Source organism: Musa acuminata, chromosome BXJ2-6 (assembly GCF_036884655.1).
Source record: "Musa acuminata AAA Group cultivar baxijiao chromosome BXJ2-6, Cavendish_Baxijiao_AAA, whole genome shotgun sequence".
Classification (NCBI taxonomy): Eukaryota; Viridiplantae; Streptophyta; class Magnoliopsida; order Zingiberales; family Musaceae; genus Musa; species Musa acuminata.
The window spans coordinates 12,277,350-12,304,083 of record NC_088343.1 but is presented as its reverse complement, the minus strand read 5'-3'; the positions used below and the strand labels follow the sequence as shown (position 1 = coordinate 12,304,083).

At 36.9% G+C, this 26,734-nt stretch overlaps 4 protein-coding genes across 7 annotated transcripts; 2 read left to right on the top strand and 2 right to left on the bottom strand.

The window, feature by feature from the left end:
• Window positions 1-1,555: 1,555 nt before the first annotated feature.
• On the bottom strand, window positions 1,556-5,245 carry LOC103987909 (arogenate dehydratase/prephenate dehydratase 2, chloroplastic). The gene is made up of 11 exons (XM_009406372.3): window positions 4,965-5,245; window positions 4,817-4,881; window positions 4,605-4,697; window positions 3,064-3,264; window positions 2,883-2,963; window positions 2,624-2,719; window positions 2,450-2,527; window positions 2,239-2,328; window positions 2,093-2,160; window positions 1,913-1,994; window positions 1,556-1,838 (listed from the first exon to the last, which is right to left on the bottom strand). The coding sequence occupies exons 1-11, from the start codon at window positions 5,224-5,226 to the stop codon at window positions 1,779-1,781; spliced, it is 1,176 nt and encodes a 391-aa protein (XP_009404647.2). The 5' UTR covers window positions 5,227-5,245; the 3' UTR covers window positions 1,556-1,778.
• Window positions 5,246-5,970: 725 nt separating this feature from the next.
• LOC135614912 (protein RETARDED ROOT GROWTH-LIKE-like) lies at window positions 5,971-10,342 on the bottom strand. The gene is made up of 7 exons (XM_065112785.1): window positions 9,962-10,342; window positions 9,744-9,855; window positions 8,451-8,613; window positions 7,197-7,345; window positions 6,963-7,114; window positions 6,340-6,454; window positions 5,971-6,251 (listed from the first exon to the last, which is right to left on the bottom strand). The coding sequence occupies exons 1-7, from the start codon at window positions 10,315-10,317 to the stop codon at window positions 6,057-6,059; spliced, it is 1,242 nt and encodes a 413-aa protein (XP_064968857.1). The 5' UTR covers window positions 10,318-10,342; the 3' UTR covers window positions 5,971-6,056.
• A 5,001-nt stretch (window positions 10,343-15,343) lies between these two features.
• On the top strand, window positions 15,344-16,330 carry LOC135614911 (large ribosomal subunit protein uL10c-like). The gene has a single exon (XM_065112784.1). The coding sequence runs from the start codon at window positions 15,401-15,403 to the stop codon at window positions 16,103-16,105; it is 705 nt and encodes a 234-aa protein (XP_064968856.1). The 5' UTR covers window positions 15,344-15,400; the 3' UTR covers window positions 16,106-16,330.
• Window positions 16,331-19,688: 3,358 nt separating this feature from the next.
• LOC135583859 (probable serine/threonine-protein kinase PBL7) lies at window positions 19,689-26,110 on the top strand. Of its 4 annotated transcripts, XR_010487778.1 has the most exons (7): window positions 19,689-19,874; window positions 20,834-21,051; window positions 21,381-21,570; window positions 21,669-22,060; window positions 22,760-23,116; window positions 23,462-23,647; window positions 25,586-26,110. XR_010487778.1 is itself a non-coding variant. In XM_065112782.1 (5 exons), exons 1-5 carry the CDS (start codon window positions 19,805-19,807, stop codon window positions 23,048-23,050), a joined length of 1,158 nt encoding a protein of 385 aa, XP_064968854.1. In that variant the 5' UTR covers window positions 19,689-19,804; the 3' UTR covers window positions 23,051-23,385. The 4 variants fall into 4 exon arrangements, 2 of the variants coding, with proteins under 2 accessions (XP_064968854.1, XP_064968852.1); XR_010487777.1 differs by lacking the exons at window positions 23,462-23,647; window positions 25,586-26,110 and adding an exon at window positions 23,207-23,385; XM_065112782.1 differs by lacking the exons at window positions 23,462-23,647; window positions 25,586-26,110 and having other exon boundaries at window positions 20,837-21,051; window positions 22,760-23,385.
• The last annotated feature ends 624 nt before the right edge of the window (window positions 26,111-26,734 follow it).

Here is a 26,734-nt window from a genome sequence, read left to right as displayed (position 1 = left end):
TAAAAGAAAACTGTTTAAAGATCGCCCCGACAAGATTAAAACGCAAACGAACTGAACGACAAATTATTTGTCAAAAAAAAAAAAAGAAGAATCGTCAAAATCAAACATAGAAATCAAGAGAATCAAGCAAACCAAAAAAAAAACCCCAACGAGATTAAATAGCAAGGGATTCGAAGAAGAACGCCAAAGCAACGAGCTCAAATCTAGAGTTTAGATCATAGGCAACCATAGGAACCCCATAAAACCCGTAGCCGCATACATTCTTCAATTTGCCCAAGAAAAATACCATATCAGACTCATGGTAGAAACAAATCGAAGAAACTATTAGATTCCCTCCAAGAATATAATGAATCGTCAAAATTATATGCCGAAAAAGAACGAGAATCACCAAACCAAACGCACATATCATGCGATTCAAAAAAACCATTAAAAGATCGACAAAGGATTTATCGAAAAATAACGACAATCACCAAAATCAAACACATAGATTAAGCGAATCAAAGCAGGGGATTCGATTTTACCTTACAGAGAGGGATGGCTGAGAGAAAGCGAAGAATAAAACATAACCCGAGGATTGCCCTCGAGCTCCTTACATAGAGATCTCCTGTAGTCGAATGTCGTCGAGGGTTCCTTTGCTTCGTCCGATCCTTCCATCCAATGGTCATATGAATCAAACGATCATTCGAGAGGTGAGAGCACGAATCGTAAGATATGAAGATCCCGCTTAACATGGTTGGATTTGAATCATTGGACAATGGAAAATGTCACATGGTAAAAGACCGACGTCACTACATTTTAAATAAATTTGGCGAAAATGTTTATTATGTCCTTTTTTTGTTACTTATTATTAGATAAACACGAATCCATTTCTTCATCTCCAATTGATGCTAATCTTAAAGAACTCAAATCAAATTAATAGAAATTTTAGAAAATTGAATATATGCTAGACCTTTGAGTTATACAATCTTGAATGAATTATAAGCCAACGTTTGATTTTTTTTATCCAAATTTATTATCATCAACAATAATAATAAAATCATAAATGTCAATTATTTAAGATCGATTATGTAAATCTTGTATCAATCTATAAAAAAATATATATCTAATTAAACATAAAATACTTATAAACTTTATTTATAATTTTTATTATTTTTTAAAAAACATATCACTAATATTATTTTATCTCTTATGACCATTATATTTAGAGATCTCCTTAATAAATACTAATATCATCTTAAACAATTTTTTCTTATCTTATTATTTATCGAATCAGCATATTTATGCCCATACCATCAATAGATATTTAATAATCAACAGGTCCACGACAAATTTATTTTTATTTTCCTTTTGATAAAAGAGAAACAACTCAAAATAATAATATACAAAACCAAAATTTTGGCTATATTCTATCTTTTTATAGAACAACTTTAGTCCTATTCTATCTTTTTATAGAACACATTTACCAATAGAAAAATAAAATCTTAAAAAAATCGCTTATCCTCGAGTATGTACCTACAAATAAAAAAATAATGAACAATGAACGTTTACACCTTCAGAAAAAAGAAAAATTATGACCAATTTACTAATTAATGTTCCAATATAGTATACCAAGACACTTATTTTTTATCAACATTTGAACTCAAGAGTATGATAATTAACATTCAATCATGATAGCACAAAGTTAATATACTGAGAAACAAAAATCTCATAGGTGAAATGTCCACTTTTATCTAGGAAGTGATTGTCATTACCAATGCCCATCATTTTCCTAAAGTAAGTCATGCTTCACTCATGTCCCTAGGGTAACTCCCTAACACTCTCAAGAATGTGGCCAGCTCCTGTATGCACAAGATAACTTGTATTACTTTTAGATTAGCAACATGATTTTGGGGTGACTCAGAACAGTTTATACCTTCAGGTGCCCAAGAGCATTTTGGGCATTAGGAGAAGCCATTGATGCTTCAAAATCTACAAAGAATAGATAGTCGAAGTACCTAACCAACACATGTACAAAAAAAATTAGTACTCAACAATATTAAGAATCAATAGATATTCAGATTCAGTGAAACAAAGAAAAGGATATAGTAATAACTTTAGACGTCCATTGGTGCCATTGTCAGTTATGCGTAAGGGTTTAGTTCTCTTGGGACGACTTTCAATCTGAGGAGACAAGTAGTAATCACATTAAGCATGCCAGGCTATAAAACTCAATACCTTTGATGAAACAAGATGTCAAACCTTTGTAAGGTTGATATTCCTCAGTGCAAAAACAGCAAGTGCCTTGAAAAGTACACCTGGGCCTTCTTCAAGAGAGAAAACTATGCTTGTCTAACAGGCAAAAATAATAGCATATCTGTCAACTAAAGTTGATAAACTGTCTATCATTACTGGTATAGAGTTGAAAATATAAGCTCAAAACATAGATTTTAGTGGCACATTTTAATGATACCTTAAATGGCTTATGGGTAACTGGAATAATAGGTTCACGTGCCAGCATCAAGAATCTAGTAACATTATCAGGGTCATCCTAGAAGAGGTTTGACAATTTGATAAATAGAATACAAGTTAACCACCACAATTATTAGTTAACTGCAATGAATCGATAAGTAACAAATATTATTACCTGAATATCTAGGGAAAGGATATCCAATCCATATATTTCAGCAGCCAATGAACTGGCAACAGCCCCTGCATCTTGGAGTTTGTGGGTAGCAATAAACTAGGTAGAGTACATGTTCATATATGTTTGGATCAGCCATGGTACTCAGGATAATCAAGCATTAAAACAAAGAACTTCAGTCTGAGTCTTTTATTGTCAGTTTTTTTGAACTGACTTTGACAAACCAATCAAGGAAACATTAACTGAAGCATAAGCATCTTACTTTTGCAGCTCCTGCTGTATCATCTACAGCTTCTCTAACAACTCCTATTTTTGCAAGTGTGTTCTCACACTGTGCAAGAGCCTGAAGTTATGGTGTGTTAGCACTAAACACAATTAATCACCTACAACCAAAAAATGTTCTCCCAAGTTAAAAAAACAAGTGAATGGAATGATAGTTGCACCTGAGGATGACTGAGAACTCTTTTCAGATTTTCCTTCTTCACACCAGAATTGGCTAGTAAACAATGTCGAACTGCATATTTTACTTCCCCAATGATGTGCAAATTATGGCGAAGTAAAAGATCATAATTGCGATGAATGGTACCACCTAGTGAATTTTCAATAGGTAGAACTGCCCGATCAACAAGCATGCATTCAACAGCCTGCAAGATCATAGAATGAGGATTACCTTGTAGGCAGCAGACATGTATTTGTCATGTCTTGGAATGTATCGTTATGCTCTTTTGCATCTGACAGGACCCTGCAACAAAGAGTACATCTGATCCTAGAATGGATCTTCATGTACATTGTCCGTTGGATCATTGAGCCTACATTGCTTACTCGAAGGTGATTCTTCTCATTCTTATTTATCTGACTATTCTCACTTTGAATTTTCTCTTTAAATTTTGGTTTGATGATTTAGCTTTATTTCATGCTATGAACTCAGAACATGAAAAATAAACAGTACATTTATGTATTTCATTTATTTCATGGAATGAGCAAATCGTCTAGTAAAATTTGATTCCTAGCAAGAAATTTTGATTTCTTTATGCCATCAAATATAATGATTTTATTTCGATAGATTAAGTGCTTAAAGGAACCATATAAAAACCTTCAAATTTGTAATTGTACTTTAGTTATCTATCCATCAATGCTTGACCAAACAAGGAACTATAACCTTTCACAATCTTGAATTTTTAATTTAACCATGAAAAGAAATCACCTTCCAGCAAAGCTAGAATTGCTAATTGGGTTGACTGTGTTGTTTATTAGCATATCTTTCTCAGATCTGCTTTCTATCCAAATCCTACCAGTTCATAAGATATGTCAGACCTTTTAGACTATTAAAGATATAAATTTTATCCAAAATATAAACATTATATAAAATTTTATCCAAAATATAAACATTTAGAACAAGAAATTAACATATAGTAGGTCATGATTATTGATACTTAATACTGATAGTGGGTCAAACCATGGGTCTGTTCGTGCCCAATTTTAAGGTACATAAACTGGAATTAGAGCAAGGGAGATCCTAGCAGGCCTGTTGAAAATGAAGACTTGTTTAGGTGCAAAATCAGCACTACTCCTAAAATGTCTGAGTCTTGCTTTTAATGGCTCATCATCTGAAAATAGTATCCACTTGATAAATTCAAGCTGTCATGACAGATCGCTTTACACACTAAGAGTAAACAATAGAAGTGTTCAATAGTATTTGGAGTAAAAACAGTGTCATGCATCACTGGTCAGTGGCAGTGCCAGCATTTAGGCAAGAAATCTAAATGTTCTTTTCTCTACATTCAAACCAGGAAATGTATACTTCCAAAACCCCTATTTTGTGCTCAATATCTCCAAGACCAGGTTATGCTTTCATGCAGGAGGTTAACCAACAAACGCTGGAAATGCAGATCTCGGAAAGCAACAGAGGGGGGCAAATAATAACAACGAATTCAAAGATGCGGAAGCATTTGGAAATGAATACAGAAATAACCGCAAATCTCACATCGAAAGCCGTTTCAAACAGCTCGCACGGGACCGCTTCACAATCAGGATACGCCTTTGCTGCCGCAGCTTCACTGTATGCACCCGGGAGCCCCTAAAAGCACAAGAATTCAATGGACTCCAAATGTAAACTATCACAACCATATCGCAAGATGAAAAGAAACCAATCCAGCCAAATGCAAATGGAGAGAACAGAGAAATCGTTCTCCAGACCTGGTATGCAACACGAAGTCGATATCCATTAGCCGAATCAGATACATCAGATGCGGATTTGGGCCCTAAACGAAGCCATGCCACAGACCAATAAGGACTGGAAAATGAAAGGGAAAAGGAAGGGCGAAAGGTGAGATCTAATATTCACCCGCGACGTCTGGAGGGGTCTCGTCCAGCGATGCCCTCAATTCGAGAGCTCCGGCGCCGTTGCTACGGCCATTGGAGGCAACGAATACGCCGTCATGGTTCGATGCCATCGCGAGGGCGTTCGGGCGACCGTAGGGGCTGCTTCTTCCCAGTGGGTCTCCGCTCGCCCTCCCGTCGAATCGGCGTAGGAATGACGGATTCATTCCCCCGCCTGTCCCCGAAGTGGGTAGGTGAGAGCCGGCCGGCAGCTCGACCATTCCCATGAAACATAAATCATGGTTTACGTGTCCAATGAAGATTAAAAAGAGGATCCGTTTTGTGACTCATGTCATTGATTATTAATGCTGAAGATTATTAACTTTTTTTACCTCAATTTGTGATAGGTATGAATAAGAGGATAGACGGTTAAAAAAAAAAAACTATAGATTATTCTTAAAAATTTATATTAAAATCTTTATAATTTTTAAAATAAAATAAATAATCTCATTTATCATAACGTCATCAAATGTATTAACAAAAAATATAATAAAAAAATAATTTTAATATTTCAAGAATAAAATAAATTTTAAAATTATTTTTTTATCTATTACTTTTATGTCGATCCAACTGTTACATTTTCCATTAGTATAATTAACAATATTAGAATAAATGAGATCTAAAAATAAAAGATAATATATAATTAGACCGAGAGAAAAGGAAGACAGCCACTTACCACGGACTTTGCAGACCCCACACAACGACTCCCACCAACAAACACGAAGACAAAGACATATGAGCACCAACTAAGGTTCATAAAATAGGGATGACTGTGTTACCATTCGAAATCCACTTTGCTTGGTTGGTATTGTGGGCGGTACTTTCCATCAGTTGTATCTAAAGCATCAGATTCTGCAACTCAACGTCATTGCTGACTGCAAACCAGATGTAGTTTCTTCTTCAAATATCTTGGTCAAGATTCAAGAGGCAAAATTTCCACGAGAGAGCATTAGCTTTAAAGTTGATCTACTATTTTATAGCAAGTCAATAATGGTATCCAAGCAAGCTATACAAAGATCCAAAAGCCTACTGCTAAAATAAGAATCATATCACAGATCTAATTGCTGTAGTAGGCAGATCCTTCAACAATTTTCGGAGTGCCTGCTTTTGGCTGCAGAATTCTTGGTGTTGGATGACAAAAGACATTATACACAGAAATGAGGATCGCCACAGTAATTAAAAGAATGATTAGGCCCTCCAGAAAAACGGATGTCCTATTCTGAAGAATATCCTGGAGGAAGCGAATATTATGCTGCACAAGCGAAGTAATAGAAAAATTCAACCAGACAACCGGGGTAATTGAAAGTAAAACTTTCGAAATGGTAAGGGCACCAAGTTACCTCAACAAACTTCAACTTAAAATCAAGATTTCCAAATCTCTGTGTTAGCTCATATTCATCCCGTAGGTACTCCCATATCTGTGCATAATTAGCATTCTTCCAGGCGATATCTGACCTGCAGGGCATCATGGAAGAACATGGAATTCATGTATTTTAGCAATTAAAGTCATGTAAAAGATTTTCATAGCAAATATTAAATCCCCAAAACAATAATTGACGCACTGATAGCATCGCAGAACCTTTGGACGCATTTTGCAACTTTAAATGCTTATTAATGATAATACTTCACATACAAGTTCGACCAATTGAAGTCAATGCATGTCTATACAATGAATATCACAGATACTGGAAATTCAGGAATGAGCATCGTATAGAATTTTGCTGATGAAATAGTTCAATTAATCTCCTCCATGTTGACAATCAAAAGAAATAAAATTCAGCCTTCTCTATTCTTTAAAGTTCAAAACCTTCTGATTTAGAGTCTAGTCAAAGGAAACAAGTAGACTTACCAAAGGTAAACTTACTCGAGACCATAAGGCCTGCTATAGGTCTAAATTGTAAATGGCTAAAAGAATGTTACCATCCAGACATCAAACAGATTGGTTTTTGCACATCAAAATTACCTCTCAAAAAGCCCTAGTTTAAGAATGACATCAGCGAGATTAGAATTTGCTTTCCCCACTAACTGAAAGAGCTTTCTCCTTTTCATGGTAAATGTTCCAGTTTTCTCCAAACCACGGTTAATATCTGTGAACTCTGCAACCATACCATCAACCTAAGGAAAATGGCAGTGTAAGTTTTCTGTTAGTGCTTAAGATTAACACATTCAATAGTCCAATGGATATCTTGCAACATACTTGTCGGATGTAGTAATCCAAAGCAATGCTTTGACCAAGAACACTTCCAATGGTACGTACACCGTCTATGTCCAGAGACTTAAGCGCCATATAGTCGACTCCACCCTGCATCCAAGTCTCCAGATTTGGTTTTACAACTACTGCATAATCTAGATTTTCAAAAATTCAAACCACTGTCACTAAAAGTTCAAAAACATTTACCTATATTCATTAACTTCAGTAAAAGCAAGATCAAATAAAAGAGGGAAATCTGACTGAAACCGTAGTTTAAAGAAAAGGATTTTCAGTCACATATACAACTGTCAATCTCTGTAATACAGGGACCTATGTCAAGTACCATATCAGTAGATTCTTGATGCAGAGCGACGCACATCATTATCAAAATACATTAATAGTGAATTGCAAGAAGAATAATATATAGCTCCTTATGTTGACAACTTTTTATACCATACAAAAACCTAAATGATTCTAAACAACACAAGACAGCCAATTCTTTATTTGGAAGTCTGAAATCTCCATAGTGATGTTGCCTTTCTTAAAACAAAATAATATGCCCCAAATAAAATATCTAATACAATGTGATGCTTAGAAAACAAAGGAAAACCATGGTGTTTTAGTTTTCACTTTATTTATCACATATAAGCTTCCACCTATATAGGCAATATATCTAAAATCTAGATCACAATTTTTTGGGACATAACAATTAAAAAAAAAAGCCAGAATATCGGACCTCCATCTTGATATAAGTTCCCAAGCTTCCTCCATTCCTATTGACAATATTTCCCCATAAAAAGCCCAAACGTTGTTCTAAAACTTTCTTCATATACTCAGACCCAGAAACATATTGATTGTTCATTCTAAATCAACAAAGTTCATATCATTTTGGGATATATCAGACTTGTCCAAAAATCAAGGGAATCCAAGGGATGAATGGAACTTCTACCAAACTAAGTCATTATTCAACTCTTTGTATTCCTCTCACATACTAAAGTCAGTTATATGTTCAACAAAATCTTAATTATATCAAGCATTCTGAAAAAACACCACCAATTCTGCAACAAATCAGGCCAAGGATATATACATGTATTGGACTTCCTACTATTGCAAGAACTAAGGCATGACTATAAAATTTTCTCCTATATTATTTTCTTACATTTGCATTCTTGCAGGTGCATGGCAATACATGACGGTTGCTTTGGTAAACTAGCAAAACAGAACTAGAGAATAGCATATAGGCAACTTTGGCGTACTTACCATCCTTTCTCATCTCTGGTAGCAATCCGGAAGCATTTTTTTCAACAATCTTCAGATACCCCTGAGCTTCATGGTCAGAAACATTAAACAACACGGTAGAACCATAATGAAACACTACCATATACCGACAAATGCTTTCAGTTGGAAAACCAGTCTCCATTACCTGCAATATGAAGACAATTATCTTAGTTTACATGGTCTTAATTTGAAAGTAATTAGAATTAGGATGTCCATAAACTCTATGAAACTTCTATGAACTTCAACACAAACTCCATGGCACCATACAAGAAGAAAAATAGTGGCGGAACAAATACTATTTATTTCTTAACAAGTCCAGTCATAATACACAACATTCTTAGCATAGTTAACAGCCCTTTATGCCCTCAGAACCGTGATCCATGTCCCTCATTCTGATTCATGATACTACTGTATACTGAATCCTTGTGGTATGTGATTTCGAATGCAAAATTTTGGATCCAACCTCAGTGAGGTCACTCAAGTTTCTAGACATAAAGAAACTAAAGATAAATAGATGCATGCACATTCCCACACTAGAATCCTTCAGTAAAGTACTAAATATTAGAAACAACAATTTTCTAGTTACCGAGTTCACTACTACCATTGTTGGTAACCCAATTAGATGCTTACTTAACAAATTAGTAAGACCAAATATCTTATCTAGTATTGCTAATAATTTAAGTAAATGATTTAATATAAATCACAATAATGAACTAACCGATCTACCCCATGGTACTATAAGTGATGTATCCTATCGTCACATACATACCATGATCCAAAACATACCACATTCAAGGTGACTATGATTGTTAAATAAAGGAAAATCTTATTTTCTTAACCAAAAGTGAAACTTTTATTTATATTGTCAGTCTGTATCAATTAGTTGACTACGAAACCTTTTCCCTTTTATCAAAGGATCAAATTTATGGTCTTACATTTAGTCTTCTCATTGCAGGAGGAACATATATTGATGCATCATATAATGTACTTTGAAACTAATAGTTGGATTAGTACATTGTGTAATGCTGCACTTTGAAACTAATATTTGGACAGGCAAGCAGATACAGTATCCAAACTCACAACCTGCGCCGGTTCCATGTTAGCATTTTTTTTCTTGGGTAAACATTAATCCAACAGCTTAAGTTGTTAAGAAATGACAGAACATATATTAAACTCTACTATTTACTTCTGCCGGAACTAAAATGGCTATCAATTTAAAATCTTTATCAGTAAACAAACGTTAAGAAATAAGCAGTATAAGAAACAGAAACTTACTCGAGGACCGTTCTTAACATCATAGTATCTGAGTACAACGTAATTGGTGGCACGAGAGGAAGGCGGAATGACGTTGGTCGCGTTCTGGGCCTGCAGGTTCCTCAAATCAATGCTGCAATTCAATCCATCACCACCAGAAACAAAAATTTCACAATAAAAGAACCAAATCTAAGCCCCAGTCAGCTGTAAGCGCACATATGAGAGACGAATCAAGACACCTGGTGCATAAGAAGTAGGCCTTGACGGGGACGAATCGGCTCTGTTTCTCCTGCTGGGCCTGCAAAAGCGGGTCCTTGTACTCGTCTTCCGCGGAGCGCGACGAGGGGGACTCCTTTCCCTCCCGCAACTCGAGATCCTGGTCGGAAGAGATGGACGAGAAGAGCCTCGCGAAGCGATCTCCGGCGGCGGAGCGGAGGAGGGAAGCCGCACTAGATAGGCGACAGCCAGGGAGCGCGAGAGGGAGTAGGGTTTTGGAGGGGCGGCGCCGGAGGGGAGAGAACAGAGGAGGCAGAGAAGAAGAGGAGAGCGTGGCCTTGAGATGCCTTGCGAGAGCGCGGAACGCCGATGTCTCCATGGGGCGCGCGGAACGCTCAATTGGCACGCCGGCGTAAAGGATTATAGGGGAAAATTACGTATTACCCGGCCTAATTTTTAAATTTTAAAAAATTATATTAAAATTTTTATAATTATAAAACTGAAATATTTAACTCATTTATCCTAAAAATAAATAAATAATAATAATTTTAATGATGGTGACTATTGTAATGGTAGTTAGCGATAACAATGCGATGATCAACCTTACCGATATCGATCTAAATATTGATGATGAGAAAAAAGAGAAGACAAAATGGTACAATTTTAACAATGGTGACTCAATGGGTGAATGTTGTGGTGGTGGTCGGTGATAACAAAGTGGTGGTCGACCTTGTTGATATCGATTTAAACATTGATGATGATGAAGCAGAGGAGACAAACTAATAAGGCATCTGCGTCAATGTTGCATTGCTTTATCTCATCTTTCTCGTTTGATGTCGCTTAGCATTTGTGTCGACACCAAAGGAGGAAGAGGAGACAAGTAAAGCCACCACCATGATGTCGTGCTCAAATCCTCGGATGATCATTTTGTCTAATGTCACGACGAATACGATGAAAGGGTAGTAAGTGGCGAAAAGGAGGGAGAGGTCATAAGTGAGCTCGATGAAAAGACATGCCTACTTTGAGCTCTTGAGCTTTAGTCGGTACGCGAACGACATGTACTCCCTGACCATAACGATGTGTTGACCTGCTTCTAAATTAACTCCACCCATAATCGAAAGAGATCCGATCGGACGATGAGGATTGATCGTCGCACAAAATAAAAATCCCAAGAGTACATATCTGATGACAAGAGAGACAACAAAGTCTCAAATTAGCGAGCCCTAATTTGATTTTTTTTAAACGTTAAATATGATTTTATATTTATTATTAATATTATTATTTTAATTTAATCGTTTGAAATAAGAATAATCGATATATCGACTGATGCTCAAAACAACACCTATCGAGATCAAGACGTACCGAGATCAATACCTATCAACCGTACCATATAGTTTCCAAGTGGTAAAATAGTCTTTGCATTTAGGTAATTGCCTGATCCTATAATTTTCGCCAGTGTGGACTGTCTCATGAACATAACAGACAAAAGAATGTCATATGTTCCAAAGAAACTTTAACATGATAGATTTGACAGCACGAGAGAGCAAAGACCTTATCAAAACTCATGCACTAAAGCAAATAAAGAATCGATAATTGTTCGCTCGTGGAAAGCGAAATTACTTCTTTGAATCAAGCTGTTACAAAGTACATTATAAACATCATTTCAGATCGCTCTTTAAGATCTTGCCAGATATTTCATCTTCTCCGTCATGGAGGACATAGACATTAACATAAAACTTATCTTTTTTTTCCTGAGATACGATTACAAGTTGCCAGAATTCAAAAGCAAATTAAAGAGAGGTTAATAAGTGATAAAAAGAAGGAAGCTGGTTATAATCACATGGATAATTTTACATAATGCAGTCATAGTTTCTGTTGGCCAATCAATCCATACTACATACTGTATATAAGACTATATAAGACTTCTACATGGATTCTAATACGGATCGAGGAGATCACTTGAGCGGGGCTAAAAGAGTGTAAATGAGAAGCATTGAGACCACAATGATAGCTCCAACCAAGGTAAACTTTGGACTTGTCCATAACATGAGGTTGGACCTCTCTGTTCTTTTTATGGGATCTACTTCTTCTGACAATGGGTAGTCAGAACGCCTTGGATTCCAGCTGACATATTTGTCTGGCTTCAACTCGGAGAACATAGATTTCTTTGCCTTCTTCCGAAACTTAGACCAGGCCTTGTCCCAATCTGTAGACAGCCTATCACCTGTGGCTCAATAAAAGGCATGAAGATTCAGAACAACAAAATTTTCCATACATCCAGGAATTGCAACTATATTTGTAGAACATAAAGCACAGAGATCCATACCTTGTGAAGTTTGCGTACTTACGGATGTTGATTATTCACAGTAGAAGTTGTAGGTGTTTCACAGTATCATATATTTTTTAAACTATAAAGAAACCCCAATAAGTGGTGGAACAAGATATAAATTCCAGATTGTTACTTTATCACAAAAGAGTTTTTGAAAGAGATAAACTAGTGCGTGAGGTTCCAATCAATACAGGGTGTGAGGAGAGTCGATTTTTACCTTCGGAAGTAAAGAGGTTGTTTTCTTGACTAAGACCCTGGTCACTCAGGCTAAAAAAGGCAACCTTGACATGTGCTAAATCTCAGCTTTTCATCACAAATATCTGTTTTGTACAAAACAATAATAACTTTTCCAGTGTGCAAATAACATAATGCAGAGTCATCAACCTGTAATTCCAACCAACAGTACTTTGTTTTGTGGACAGAGACTAAAGACCCAACTGCAGAGTTCCACCAATACCCAAATGATGGTGCTAATCAGAATAACTTGTTCCAGAATGGGCAGTCTAGTCGCAGGTCCCTTAGATAGCAGACTAGTCATTGCCACCGAGAAGAAAAGGACAAAATTAACGAGTTAAAAAGCAGACACTTGCAAAGAAATAGACATATGGACTGCCAGCCTCGAGATTATCTAAAAGCTGAATCGATGGTATTGAGTAGTTTCATATTATCATTCGTCTGCTTCATGAATTTATATATGAACATGTCGTACCACCATAATCAGTGGTAAGTAGCTGGTTTAAGAGAGCTAGATGACTATGCTTTCTAAATTGTTTATAAAATCTAAACAATTAGCATATCCAGGATACTATATCATAAAAAAATCTTACAGATTTGACACTTTAATTTGCTAGGTGAAATGCACCATCAAATCACATGAATTCCAGTTTGTCAGGAGATTGACAAATACCGAGCAGCATAAAATTAATGGTGCTAAATATGCACGTGATTAAAGATTGAACTTTATCTATGAAGTATTACAAATTGACAAACACAGCCAAGATCATATGGACAAAACTTCATCTATAGTAAGATTGGAGCTTATGATTTTGTTATGGTAGGAAACATTCACCTGACAATGAAACAAGCATCATGTATATATGTTGTCTTTAGCATATCTAAGAATCACAATGAGAACAAAGAAGCATTCTATATATGCTTTCTGTGCTTGTGAAATCGAGGATACAAGCAACCAATTTAATTGACATAGTCTCTCCAAAAAAACACCAGCTTTTAAATTCCAACCCTACACAGAAAATTAGTGTATACACATCAGATGATAAGTTTATTATTCTTTTTAAGATCACGATTAGAGTAACAAAAAAATGGTCAAACATTCTAGTATCAGTCCTACGTGCCTGAATACATATGCTTGTCTGTCCAATTCCATACATCATGGTTCAAACTCGTACATACTAATGCTAAACTATTGCATCTAGGCTTCTAACGACTCAACATTTTGAATTGTGTGAACAAACCAGATGACCATATGTGTTGGTAATTCTTGATAATGTGACGAAGGACCATTTCTCGACATCTAAATGGAAAAAAGAACTATTGTTGGCCCATTATGTTCAAAAAAGATAATTGATTTATCAAACTTACCATTATATCATTATTTGGATCATCAGCTTTGATGAAACTGAGTTAACGAACATGATAGCTGAGGCATTTTGTACAACCAGAAGCCAAAAAATATTGTATTCTAGTAAATTGATCGTTTAAGTAACTAATTTGTGATATTAAATGGGACAAACATGCTGCAAGCTTGTAATAATAAGTGGAGCAACTAACTCGGGCATTAAGCAAAGTGATACATACTAAGATCTAGAAGGTTATGGTATCTTCACTTTTATTATTTTGTTATTATTTGCACAAGTCTCATCTTGATATTAGGAACTCAATTTGATCTCCTCAAGAAAAATTTCATAACAATATGTTTAAGGACTGAACATGAAAAGGAACAGTCTAGGACATGAGAAGGAGATTGTTTAAGGTATGGTTTAAAGTACTCCTTGACACTGGATGCTGTCGATCATATCTGCATATTGCAAAAAAGTTCTCCTATTTCCTAAATCCGAAAACATGCCAGTGTGCTTCTAGTTTTGAGCAACTTCCTGATAAATTGAAGATCTGTGCTTCTAAGACCAAACACAATTACAATATAACCAATCCGTTCGACAGGTGGTAGAATACTTGATCATGAACAAACGTTCTAGAAGACCTGCATCGCAACAGCATTTAAATCCCCAAATCAGATTATCATAACATCCAAGACATCATTTTTATGCACTTATCCCACATCAGATAGATCGTTTCTGTTCTGGAATTGCATTTCCAACAATTGTTTCCCTTTCTTTTTTTGACATACACAAACAATTTTGCTACAACCAATACAATTGGTTTAGAAACAAGAAAGGTGCTTTTTTTGGCCATCTCTAATGAATCCTAGGCGATCAAACAATTTTTTTTCTCATTTCCAAGCTTTTGAACAGAACAAAGCAACGATTGTACGAGCATAAAAAGGCAAGAAGAGAAGCATAAGCCTCATTTAGGAGGAAGAGGCTCGACCTTTATCGTTCTTGCCATTCTCCGGGGATCGAGAGTCGTTCTTGGAGCAACGAGGTCGGAGGGGAATCCGCGCTGCGAGTCTCCCCAGCCCTAGATACATCTCACCAATCCAATCGATTGATTAATGTGTTCCTGTGTATATAGAGTATAGAGGAATCAACAAGGGAAGCGAAGGAAAGCAAGCAAGAAGAGCTTTCGGGGAAGACGAGAGCGGCTCTGCTCCGCCACAGGATACAAGTCAGGGGTGTGTCCGCTACGATGCGGTTGAGGCCGAGGATAAAAGAGGGCCCGGTGGTTTTGTCCTCGGTTCTTGGGTGAGTTGGAATATTACCTGTCACTTCCATTGCACCAATCAGGGAAAACGTCCTTCTATCGGGTCACAGATAACTGAGGGGCCCACTGCAGCTGGGTCGGACCCGCATTTACATATTGAGTGAGCCTGAATTCTACCTAATCTCAGACAGCTGAGGCGCAATTTCCCAGGATAAGGCACGCATCATCTTCTCACGTCTCACCGCCCTTCGGCTTCTTCCGCTTCCACTCTTCCCTTCGCTCCAAATCCCCAATGGAGGCCTCTCTCTGCTGCTTCCCCAACTCCAAGCTTCCTGCCCCGCGAACCCAGACGCAATCCCTTGCCCTCAGCCGTCTCTGCAACCCCTTCTCCGCCCCCTGCGGACCCCGCCGCAAAACCCTTTCCTCCAACACCATCGTCCGCGCCGCCATCAGCCGCGCCAAGAAGGAGGAGACGGTGGAGACCGTCAAGCAGCAGCTGGAGGGCTGCCACCTCGTTGCTGGCATTTGCTACAAGGGCCTCACTGTCAAGCAGCTGCAGAACATCCGCACCGCCCTCCCCCCTACCTCCCGCCTCATCGTCGCCAAAAACACCCTCGTCGGCAAGGCCTTCGAGGGCACCCCCTGGGCCGCCATCGCCCCCTGCCTCAAGGGCATGAACGCCTGGCTCTTCGTCCACTCCGAGGAGATCCCCGAGGCCCTCAAGCCCTACCGCGCCTTCCAGCGCGAGTGGAAGCTCGAGGACAACGACTTCACTGGTGCCGTCTTCGAGGGCCGCTTCTACGCGCCCGACGAGTTCAAGTCCCTGGAGACCATGCCCAGCCGCGCCGAGCTCTACGCCAAGATCCTAGGCGCCCTCCAGAGCCCCGCCATCTCCGTTGTCAGTACGCTCCAGGCTCCGGCCAGGGACGTCGTCCTCGTGCTCAAGGCCTACGTCAAGAAGCTCGAAGAAGAGAGCGGCGGCGCTGCAGCTGCGTAATTCCTTTCCTTGTTCTTTTGTTACATGATCAAGTTGTCATTTTGAATTGGGACAACGAGAGTTCTTCTCGATTAATTCTGAAAGTCTATACATCTTCAATTGCACATCTCTTATGTTGTAGGTTTTTTCTTTGTTGCATGATCAAGTTGTCATTTTGAATTGGGATGATGATAATTGTTCTTGATTGATTCTGAAAGTCTATATACATCTGCAAATTTGCAATCATCTCTTATGTTGTAGGTTGTGCCTATGTCATCTGGTAACAAGAACTAAAGGAAATGCTGTGATAGAACCGACCAAAGGGTTTTCTTGACCTATAAATGTTGTTAAAATTCTGATTCATTAGGTACAAGGCAATGATGGAGCTGTCTCTCACTTCAGGTAATTGATTACGGTTCGATAAGATGTTTGGGTCATCGGGTAGAGATAGTTTAGGGCAAAGCTTAGACTTTTTATGACTCAATCAGTGTGGTAGGTTTGGGGGAGCTAAAGCTAAAAGTGTTCTTCAATTATTTTGTTGGTAACTGCAATCAGAGTTGATTGGATGTGATCAATAAGGAGCAAGAGTTGTAGAGAGTTTAAATATTGTATGTTATGAAACGGAAAGTCCTTGTTAGTATTTTTGATTAAACCAGATAGTAACTCCTCTTTATACATACACCTCAGTTTTCTTGTGTCTATATCTTAGTATTTCTCATAGTAGGTTTCTAGTATCTGAGTATATAAATCTGGCAGGAGAGATGATTTTGCTATATCAATGTGTCTGGTATTGCATCAAGATTCCTGATCACAGATTCTGAACTTACGTGTTTCTTGGTCTTTGCGTAAGATTTAAGTCTGCTTCACTTTGGCTTCCTATCATTCTTTTAGATGATCCAACCACTTAAATTTACAGGCATTGATATACTAATTAGTACGAAAATGAAGATATTTGAAGTCTGGAACACATGCCACTAAAGCAATGCTTTATATTGATTATGAATTTTCAAACTAAAAGGCCAACAAGAAAGATTTGTTGCAAATTATATTTTACCGTGTTCCTGTCCTCGTCACCCAGGAATTGAACTGGAGCATCTTATCATCAGTTTGTTGGCTTGTTGCTTACTTCTGGAAACTGTGTTATGAATTTTCCTTAAGAACTAGCAGATCATGTGGCTTTGTGTGGTCAGCGATAAATGGTGAAATCAGATGTATAATGACTTCAAATTCTGTCTTTATTTCCCCTTGTTAACAGAAACATGATATGATCGGTGAAGTTTCTGATATGGCCATCCTTATTGCCATCTCACTTCTATTTTGTTGAATTCTTTTATTAGTGTTCTTAAAGGATCTTTCAGTATAGCACACCAATAAGCTGAACCAGGTTAGCCTTTCTGCATTCTTGCTGATACTTTTGTTGCAGATGATTCTTCTTGTTTTGGACAATGAATCAATCTTCAATTTTCTTTTAGGAAGCAGACTACTGATCAGTATATGCTTGCCATCCTATCTGAATATATGATTTGATTCAAACATTGTCAAACAGAAATATTCCAAACATGATGAATACATGATTTGCCAAGATGATTGAATGATGTGAATGTTTCTCTTCTAAAGATTTTATTTCTGTGCACATTATTCTTGCCTGTGTAGATGCTAGTAATCAGTATTCTTGATATCTGTCAAGGTTTGCTTGGATGTCAGTCGAAGTGATTGTAGATCTTGAAATCTCTGTGCATCTTGTGTTGGATCATGGAATCAATGTTTGACCAAATATGCTAGAGTTAGTCAAATAGCGAGAAGTCAAAAGAGAAGAATCAAAGTGCATCTAATTATAGTTCAAACAAGAACAATAGTGAAGCGATGCTCACATTCTAGCGATGGAAACATTGACCGAAGAGTCCTACTCGGACTTCACAACCCAACTACGATATGATGTCTATGTATGATTGATCAGAAATCATTATTGTGAGCAGAAATAGATGGTCTACCCAAAGCAATCTTTGTTCTCTTAGAACTGCACGCACGTTATTAGCCCATTGAAACAGTGGACTAAGCTAATCTCAAGACAGTTTTGTTATGTGTTTTGGCACTAATAATATCATGTTCTTTACCTTATAAAATAATATTGGTTGGAGAACCCTATTAATCTTCTTTTTTATTTTTTTTTATGTTTACATGTCTCATAACATAAGCAAATTGATTTGAGAGAGATTTGAACTTTCAATAAAAAAAAAATAATATATATATATATATATATGTATAATTATTCAAATAATTCTTCTGTTCTTTTAATTCTGAATAAAATCGAAAGATACGTATGAAGAAAATTATGTGGAGTCAATACCTCGAAAATTTAGCTTTCTTAGAACAATAATCATGTATTTATTTTTATTTTATTTCAAAAGACCCATAACAACTATTCAAGATAATGTCAACAAATCCATAAAAAGACATTCACACCCGAAAAATTATAATTTTGTTTATTGAGTTCAAACACTTAGTTCCTTATTCAAGGTGAAACATATTTCTCAGCTGAGCACTTAGATGAATCATGGCCTGATTTGATTTACATCTGTTCAGTAATTACACATAAGATAGAAAAAAAAGAGAGGCAATTTTGAATGTATAAAAATATAAATCCCTTAAAAAAATTAATGTTGTGATTGTTCCTTTAAATTTAAGTTTAGTGTATATATGTATGTCAATTTAAAATCTAAAATCTTACATATGTGTCATCATCATGGCTAATCGTCCACTAATTATCATTTGATAACTTTATTGTGAGTATAATAATATTAAACATATTTTAGATATTTTTATTTTTATTAAATTAACAAAAAAATCATAGTTAGCTGTAATTTTGCTAAGTATTTTTGGAAAAAAATGCCAATTAGAGGAATATTTTAGAAAAAAAATTGATGTTTGGAATTATGTGTATATATGTTACATATCAGAATATTAGGAGGATTTGTTTGAAAAAGAGAATATTAGGAGGATAAATATATTATTTTTGGATTTTAACTACAGATATGTGAAAATTCTTAATAAAAAATAGCATATGCAAGAAAATTATTATTTTTAATCCCAAAGCGAAATATGATGCAATTTTTAAGTGGTTTAAATATAATAGATGAAATTATGGAAAAGGTTCATTTTTTTTTATTCCCACTCCAACTTTCAAAATTTTTATTTTTTATAACTTTTTTTAATGATAATATTATTCCGATGGCCTCCGCTTAGCATAGCATAGCGATCGTCATCGTTCTATCTTCACGAATTTTATTAGACTTATTCTTATGCGTCTCACCCTTATTGTTTTTGCCAATGATATAAGTGATTAATAATCTTTATCATCCCAACTCTTTTTCCCCTTTTTCTCGCCGATAACTGCTTATGTCATAAGCAAGAATAGTGAGAAAGAGATCCAACAAAAATGATATATATATATATATATATATTACAAAGGATGTTCCGCTAGAATTGCTTAAAACTAAGGGAGTTTTTCGAGAATGCGTTAAAATATAATTTATTTAAGTTATATTTTCTTTTTTATCTGTAAAATGTCCGTTAGTAATTAATATACTGAATACCTGAGTAGCTCTTCCTCTTTGTTTCCTCTGCCACTGTCTTCTTTTGTTTCGCTTCATCTCACCGGCTCAAGAGGAAGAGGCCAAAGGGGGAGAACCCTGCGAGGGATTGGTGGGAGAGAGAGGGAATATGGGAGGGTGCTTTCCCTGCACCGGAGAGCCGAAGACGGACGACAAGGATCCGCCCGACCTTCCGACAGGTATCCGAGGCGGAATCCGTGGGAAAAACTGTCTTTTTTCTAATGTTTGTGAGTTGATTTGTTGCGCACGCGATTGGTCTTGCCAGGCCGTGTATGTACGAGATCTAGTTTGGTTATTTTGGTCTCGGCAATTGGTTCTTCGTTGGAAGTTGCTAGATTTTGTCTCCAAGTTAGGTTTTTTATTCCGATTCTTTGGGTTTTGGGACGGAGCTTGGATTCGTGTTGCTGATTGCCTTCTGGGTATCTTTGATAGTTTCCCATTTATGATTTCGCCATAACTGATTAAGAAAAATGGCAACGATCGTTTGCGCTATGGGAATCGCTTTCTTTCGTTCTTGCTTTGTTTCCTTCTTTGTCTTTTCTTCTTGTGACCGATTTCTGTGAAAGACTTCCTTTCCTTTTCCTTTTCTTATTATTTTGACGGGTTACGCTTAGATTACCATTTCATGATGCCATATTTCTCTCTTTCTTTTGAAAAAAATCATTCTTGCTGTCGACTTTTGCCAAAGCCTTCCTTTCCTTATTCCTTTTCTTCTTATTTTGATGGGTGACGCTGAGATTAGCATTTCACTTTGCCATATTAATTCGACGCATATCCCTACAATTTTTTGGTTTATTTTGTTATTAGGGCCTTTAAAAGCTAAATTCTATCTGCTCTCGCATCAGATGTAAATATTTTGCATGAATAGGTATTTCCTTTTATCTCAAATTGTTCTTCGAGCAAGCTGGTTATCGGCTCACGTTGAGGCAGTTCTGGTCTCGGTGACCGGGTTGTGAGCTATAGAGATACATGTTATTTATACGTTTAATTTTCATAAGGATAATATGTATTTATGTTCTACTTGCTATCTTGAGGATCAATTGTTATCTTTGGTTTCTATTGTTCTGTATTTTTTTTCTTTATTTTTCATGCATTTTTTCAAGTTTTTAATAAATGTTCTTCCTGTTAAATCTTGTAGCAGATAAATCAAAATCCAATCTCTCATTCGATGTTAAGAAAGAAACCTTAATGAATGATAAGAAAGAGCTGTCAAGTAGTGGATCAGGATGCATTGCTGCGCAGACATTTACATTTCGGGAACTGGCTGCAGCAACAAAGAATTTTAGAGCCGATTGCCTTCTGGGAGAAGGGGGATTTGGTCGAGTTTACAAGGGAAGATTAGAAAGTAGCAACCAGGTTAGCTCATGCTGTGCCTCAGTCACTCATTTTCTTCTTTTCTGTTCATTGTATACTAAAGAGATATATTTTCCAAGAATCTAAGATTCTGATAGGTGGCTCTTTTAGTACAATCTTCTATATAATATACTCTAAAATACTTGATTTTTTTCATGTATCAAGTTTCCGTTGTGGTGGTTTTAAGTCCTTAAGAGTTGTTATTGCATATTGCAATTTCCAACTTAAAAACAAATGACATGTTTGAAATCCTTATTAAAGAAAATGGTTCTTTTGTTTCATACTGAATTAACATATCAAGATAGTTTACACAAACTTTACCTTGTCTACAGATTGTGGCTATAAAGCAGCTTGATCGGAATGGCTTGCAAGGAAACAGGGAATTTCTTGTTGAGGTTCTTATGTTGAGCCTACTTCACCATCCTAACCTTGTCAGCCTGATCGGCTATTGTGCAGATGGAGATCAAAGGCTTTTGGTTTATGAATATATGCCATTAGGATCACTGGAAGACCATCTTCACGGTAGTTCACCTACAAATTCTCATCATAATATTTTCTACAAGTACCTTCAAATGTATAATTCTTTACACTGAGAATATCTATTCTTATGATTGCAACAGACCTTTCCCCAGATAAGAAGCGGCTTGACTGGAATACACGAATGAAAATAGCAGCTGGTGCAGCGAAAGGATTAGAGTATCTACATGATAAAGCCAGTCCTCCTGTTATATACCGTGATTTAAAATGCTCTAACATTTTGCTTGATGAGGGTTATCATCCCAAGTTGTCTGATTTTGGCTTGGCTAAGCTTGGTCCTGTAGGTGATAACACACATGTATCCACTAGGGTGATGGGTACATATGGATATTGTGCACCTGAATATGCAATGACAGGACAGTTGACACTAAAATCAGATATTTATAGCTTTGGAGTTGTTCTTTTAGAGCTTATCACTGGAAGAAGGGCGATTGACAATTCTAGAGCTGCAGGAGAGCACAATCTTGTTGCATGGGTAAGGACCTTGTCCTTCTTCTTTGTCCATCTTCGAATCCATTAGTCAAATCTTGTTTTCCTAAATGTTTAATGAATTTTCATCATTCATGATGCTCTTTTGGTAAAGATGACAACTTTTCAATACTTTATAGTGTTAAATGTTGATATTTATATCGTCCTGAGTTTAAAAAGGACCAGTCTCAGATATTTAGTTCTGTAGTTCACAACTAGATTATATGGCATTAACCATAATACCCATAACCTATTTCATTTTTTGATTTTACATTTCCATCTTATTACAACATTAGTTTCTCTTAAACATGGTCTTCGGTTCCCTGTTCTGTGATTTTGATTGGATCTTGGGCAGGAAGTGTGATGTCGTTATTGGCATCCAGTTTTTGATCCGCCCCTTGAGCTGGCTGCGACAGGGACCTTAATACACCTTGGTAACTTTGACTCTGTAGCTTGAACTAAGATGCAAGTTTTCTCGCTAAACAGCATGCTCTGAACCAAGTTGCATCACAAACTACAAGTTGGTTTATCAATTTATTGTGGTTTCTAATTGTTCAAAATTACTCTTGCTGATCATTTTAGTAAATCAAATCTCTTTTAAGCTTGACTCTTCATGACGATGGAGAAGTTTTTTTGCCTCTGGATCAAGAACCTCTGGGTTCCTCCTTTGCATCAAACTGTGTAAATTTGCTCTGTTTGGATGCAGGCACGACCATTGTTCAAAGACAGAAGAAAATTCTCACAGGTGGCTGATCCAGTGCTTCAGGGTCAGTATCCTCCAAGGGGTTTATATCAGGCGCTTGCAGTTGCTGCAATGTGTGTGCAGGAGCAACCAGCTATGCGGCCCCTAATAGCCGACGTCGTTACAGCTCTTACATACCTTGCTTCACAAACTTACAACCCCGACAACCAACTGAGTCAGAGCACCTCTCGCTTGGCCACACCGGGAACACCCCCTCGAACAAGAAGGGACATCGAGAGGAAGTCAGGATATTGAGAACAGCCAGCGGAAGAACCTAATGAGTATAAATGAGTCCATGTGACACTCTTCCAGGAGCTAATGGTGAGTGCCTACATCTTGCAGCAGAATGTACATTTTTTGTGGTCTCTTGGCTGGTTCCTTGATGACCGATGTCAATTCTCGATTTGCCAGGTTGGCCTTGCTCGATTCAGGACTAAGTTAATTTTGGGGAAGTAGATTCTTTTGTTGTGGTATATGTAGTTTTGTGTCCTTGTATCTAAGTGCATGTACCAGACAGCAAGTCTCTTGATATTTCTTATTGTCTTGCTTAAGAATTTAGCAAATTGTGTTGTTCCCAGTGCCTTCATATACATACCTTGCTTTAGAATTCAGTAAAATTTGGGCCTGTGGTGGTGAAAACAGGAATTCATTATTGAAATTGTACAGGCATGAATCAGCTCAGCTGGCACATTATGAACAGCAATGTCATATGACTGCCAGCAGGCAAGTGGTGGCTTCCTCAGCGGTAATCGGTGTACTATCAGGCATAAATGGCATGAAGGCCACTAGTTGTTGCCTCAGCATTCTCAGGTGATCTGTACACCAGAAAGGCTGTTCACCTACTCCCAGAAGGTTCAGCCTTTTTCCTCAAGTTGCATTTTGCTTTATTGTCCTGCATGTGTTTGATCAAACTGTTTGTGTTCTTGCACTGCTGTTATCTACTATAGAAAGAGTAATGGCACCCTGTGTTCAAGTAAATGTGAGGTTATCATCATATCTAATTTGGACAGTTAATTGGATCCTTAACTTCTTTCATCTTACATCTCAATCATTTCATTGATGACAGTCACAGTTTTCAGTGTGGACTCCACCTCAAGAAAATGAATTTTTCATTTTATGTTTTGTTATTTTCTTTATTAATATAACTTATATAGGAAAAAAAAAAAGGTACAGAATGTGGTCTCCCCTGATGAAAATAGGGGGATCAGAAGCTTTCAAACATGTCCAGTATGTGAGACCTTCTCTAGATCTTGTAATGTAAGCATGCAAAGGAAATTTATTGGGTGGTAGGACAGTACCACCTTTACCAACTGGGTGGTTCTTCACCAATAGATGAAATTATCAAGATATTTGTGTCAATCCAGGTCTCAAATTACTGATATTAATTTTGAATAATCTTTTAGGATTATATTATATTAGAGGTTATCATTGATCTAAAATATTTAAGTCTAAACTAATAATACTACGCCCATTAGGCTCCTTATAAGTCAATTTCTATGAGACTAAACTGGGATGTGACATAAAGGAAATGTTGTAATTGGACATGTTAGCAAGTTGCTGCACCTTTGTTTTTAAGTAGAAGCATCAGCCTTCAAGAGGAATGTGGATGCACATGATGTGTAATTAGCTTTCTCCATTCCTTCAATGCTCTGCTTTCTCTTCTATCTGTCCTTGTCTTGTCTTGCATTTTATCTTGAAACAAATCTTGGTGGACCTAACAATGGAGCTATAAAAGATGTATGAATTACTCTGTGTTGAGTGGATGAGCTGCAAGCAAGCTAAAACAGCTGGAAGTTGGTCCTCAAGAGACCTTCTTTTTGGTAGTGTAAGTTTGATAGTCAATTCTCATAGTTTCATGTGGCATGCTAACTGAGGATTTTAGTATAATGTATTGGCTAAACTCAAAAAAAATATTTCTATTTTCTAGTGATTTATGAAGCTCCTAAAAATAATAATGTTTTGGCCACTTTCTAAATGGAATGGCATACATCTTTCAGCTCCATCAAGGCCAAATTGTTTTTGCAGTAACTCATATCTCATATACCTCACTGTCTCTGCAAAAAATCTAATTCTTTAATAGGTGCTGTGATTATTGCAAGATCTAAGTAGGTTTCACTGGTTTCCTCCTCAGTAGGTGGCCCATAGAATTTCAATGCAAGCAATGCCAGCAAAAGCAAGGCCTCACCAAACAAATCTCTTATCAATTCCATCCTCCAGATTCTGCCAATTGGATCACAGAAAAAGAAAAAGGCATTTTAGCTGGAGAAAAGTAAGCTGCATAAGTCAAGTAAAGATCTTGAAACAACAAGAAAAAAGAACAAGCATATCCTGTTGTTGACTAATGTATAGAAAGCATGATACCCTAATGGAATCTCTTAAGGGGCTTAGCCTATAAAGCAGCTAAGCTCCATCTTCAGGGGTGGTTTAGGCAAATGATGGAGGACATAGTGCTTCAGATTAGACTGCAAAAGTTTGTCATTGAACCACATATAAAGACAAGGTAAAGAAGGTCAAATGACATAATCATGAACTCTCATGGATTGGGTTTTTCTATTTTCTTTTCTTTTTCTTGTAGTATTATGTATGTGTGTGATCTCTGTTCATTTTGCCACTGCTCATTAAAATGTAATAATACTTTCGAGTTCATGAATTGCCTAGTGTTATTTCTATTACTGCGAAACAGTGATTATAAATTTCTGCTGAAGTTATATAATAGGAACATCTCATTCAGCAAACATAGCCAGTATAGCCTATTAAGCATGTTAATGTAGGTGTGATTGTTGTTTACAGTTGATAGATATGGAAGGGCGAAGTTGATGAAGAAACCAAATGCCGAGAAACGGATGAAATGAGTCCATAAACTTGCATCGAGGAAGATGGAATTCCTGATGGGTTTGGATGTGAAGAGTCAATTGGTTCTCGCAGACATCTCCCTGATGGTTGCTGCTGCAACAATGGCGATTTGGTGGACATCATTAGGAGGCATTCGATCATCATTTTGTTGCTGCTGGCAGCTGCTGCAAAATGCATGGCTTCCCCAAGTCTCTTGAGAACAACTGAACCAGTTCAAGCTCAGAAGCTATCCGCACTGCTCTGCCATTTACGGCCAGCTTATTGTGCTTAAGCTGAGATGTGTCTCAGACAAGCATTCAAGTTGTGCCGCTGCTTGGTTGACCTTCCATCAATCTGCACCAGTGTCTGCTTCACGGCCTTCTTTCTCACAAAGGTGAGAAGATTGCCTGTTCTACACAGTCGAACTACATCTGTAGTAAGTTCTTTGGCTTGCCCACCTGCAAAAGAGATACCATCAACAGATATCTGTGTCTCATTTTTGGGTGTATAAGATTGATTCTGGGGCACGCAATCACGAGAAAACAGCTATTATTTCAGCTGGAGGAACAGCTCCCTCACATAACTTGGTCAATCTGGACACAGAAAAAGCCTCACCTAACGCAGCAGGAGCTCCACGAAGAAACGAAGAGGAGAGAGAGAGGCATAAAAGTAGCCAATAAAACAGGGGGCAGTTTTGGGCCCACCCGTCACGCGTTTACTCGGTCAAACCTCCGGCGTCCTCCCTCCATTATTTTGTTCTGTGCCTTCGCCGATCTTATTATTATTATTATTATTATTATTATAGATAAACGAATAAATAAAATAAACTCTATATATATATATATATATATATATATATATATATATATATATATATATATATATATATATATATATATATATATAAGCTTGAAGTAACTATATATAATATTGGGTTTTGAAATAAATAAAGAATTAAGATAAAAGAAACAAATGGGAATAACAGATTTTAGTTATTTAATAGTCTAAAGGAAAAGAAAATAAAAATAAAAATAAAAATTAGAAATAGTTGTTGCCCTCACAGCAGCCTCCTCGAGAGGGAAAACCCCACCGCCGATCCCAACGCGG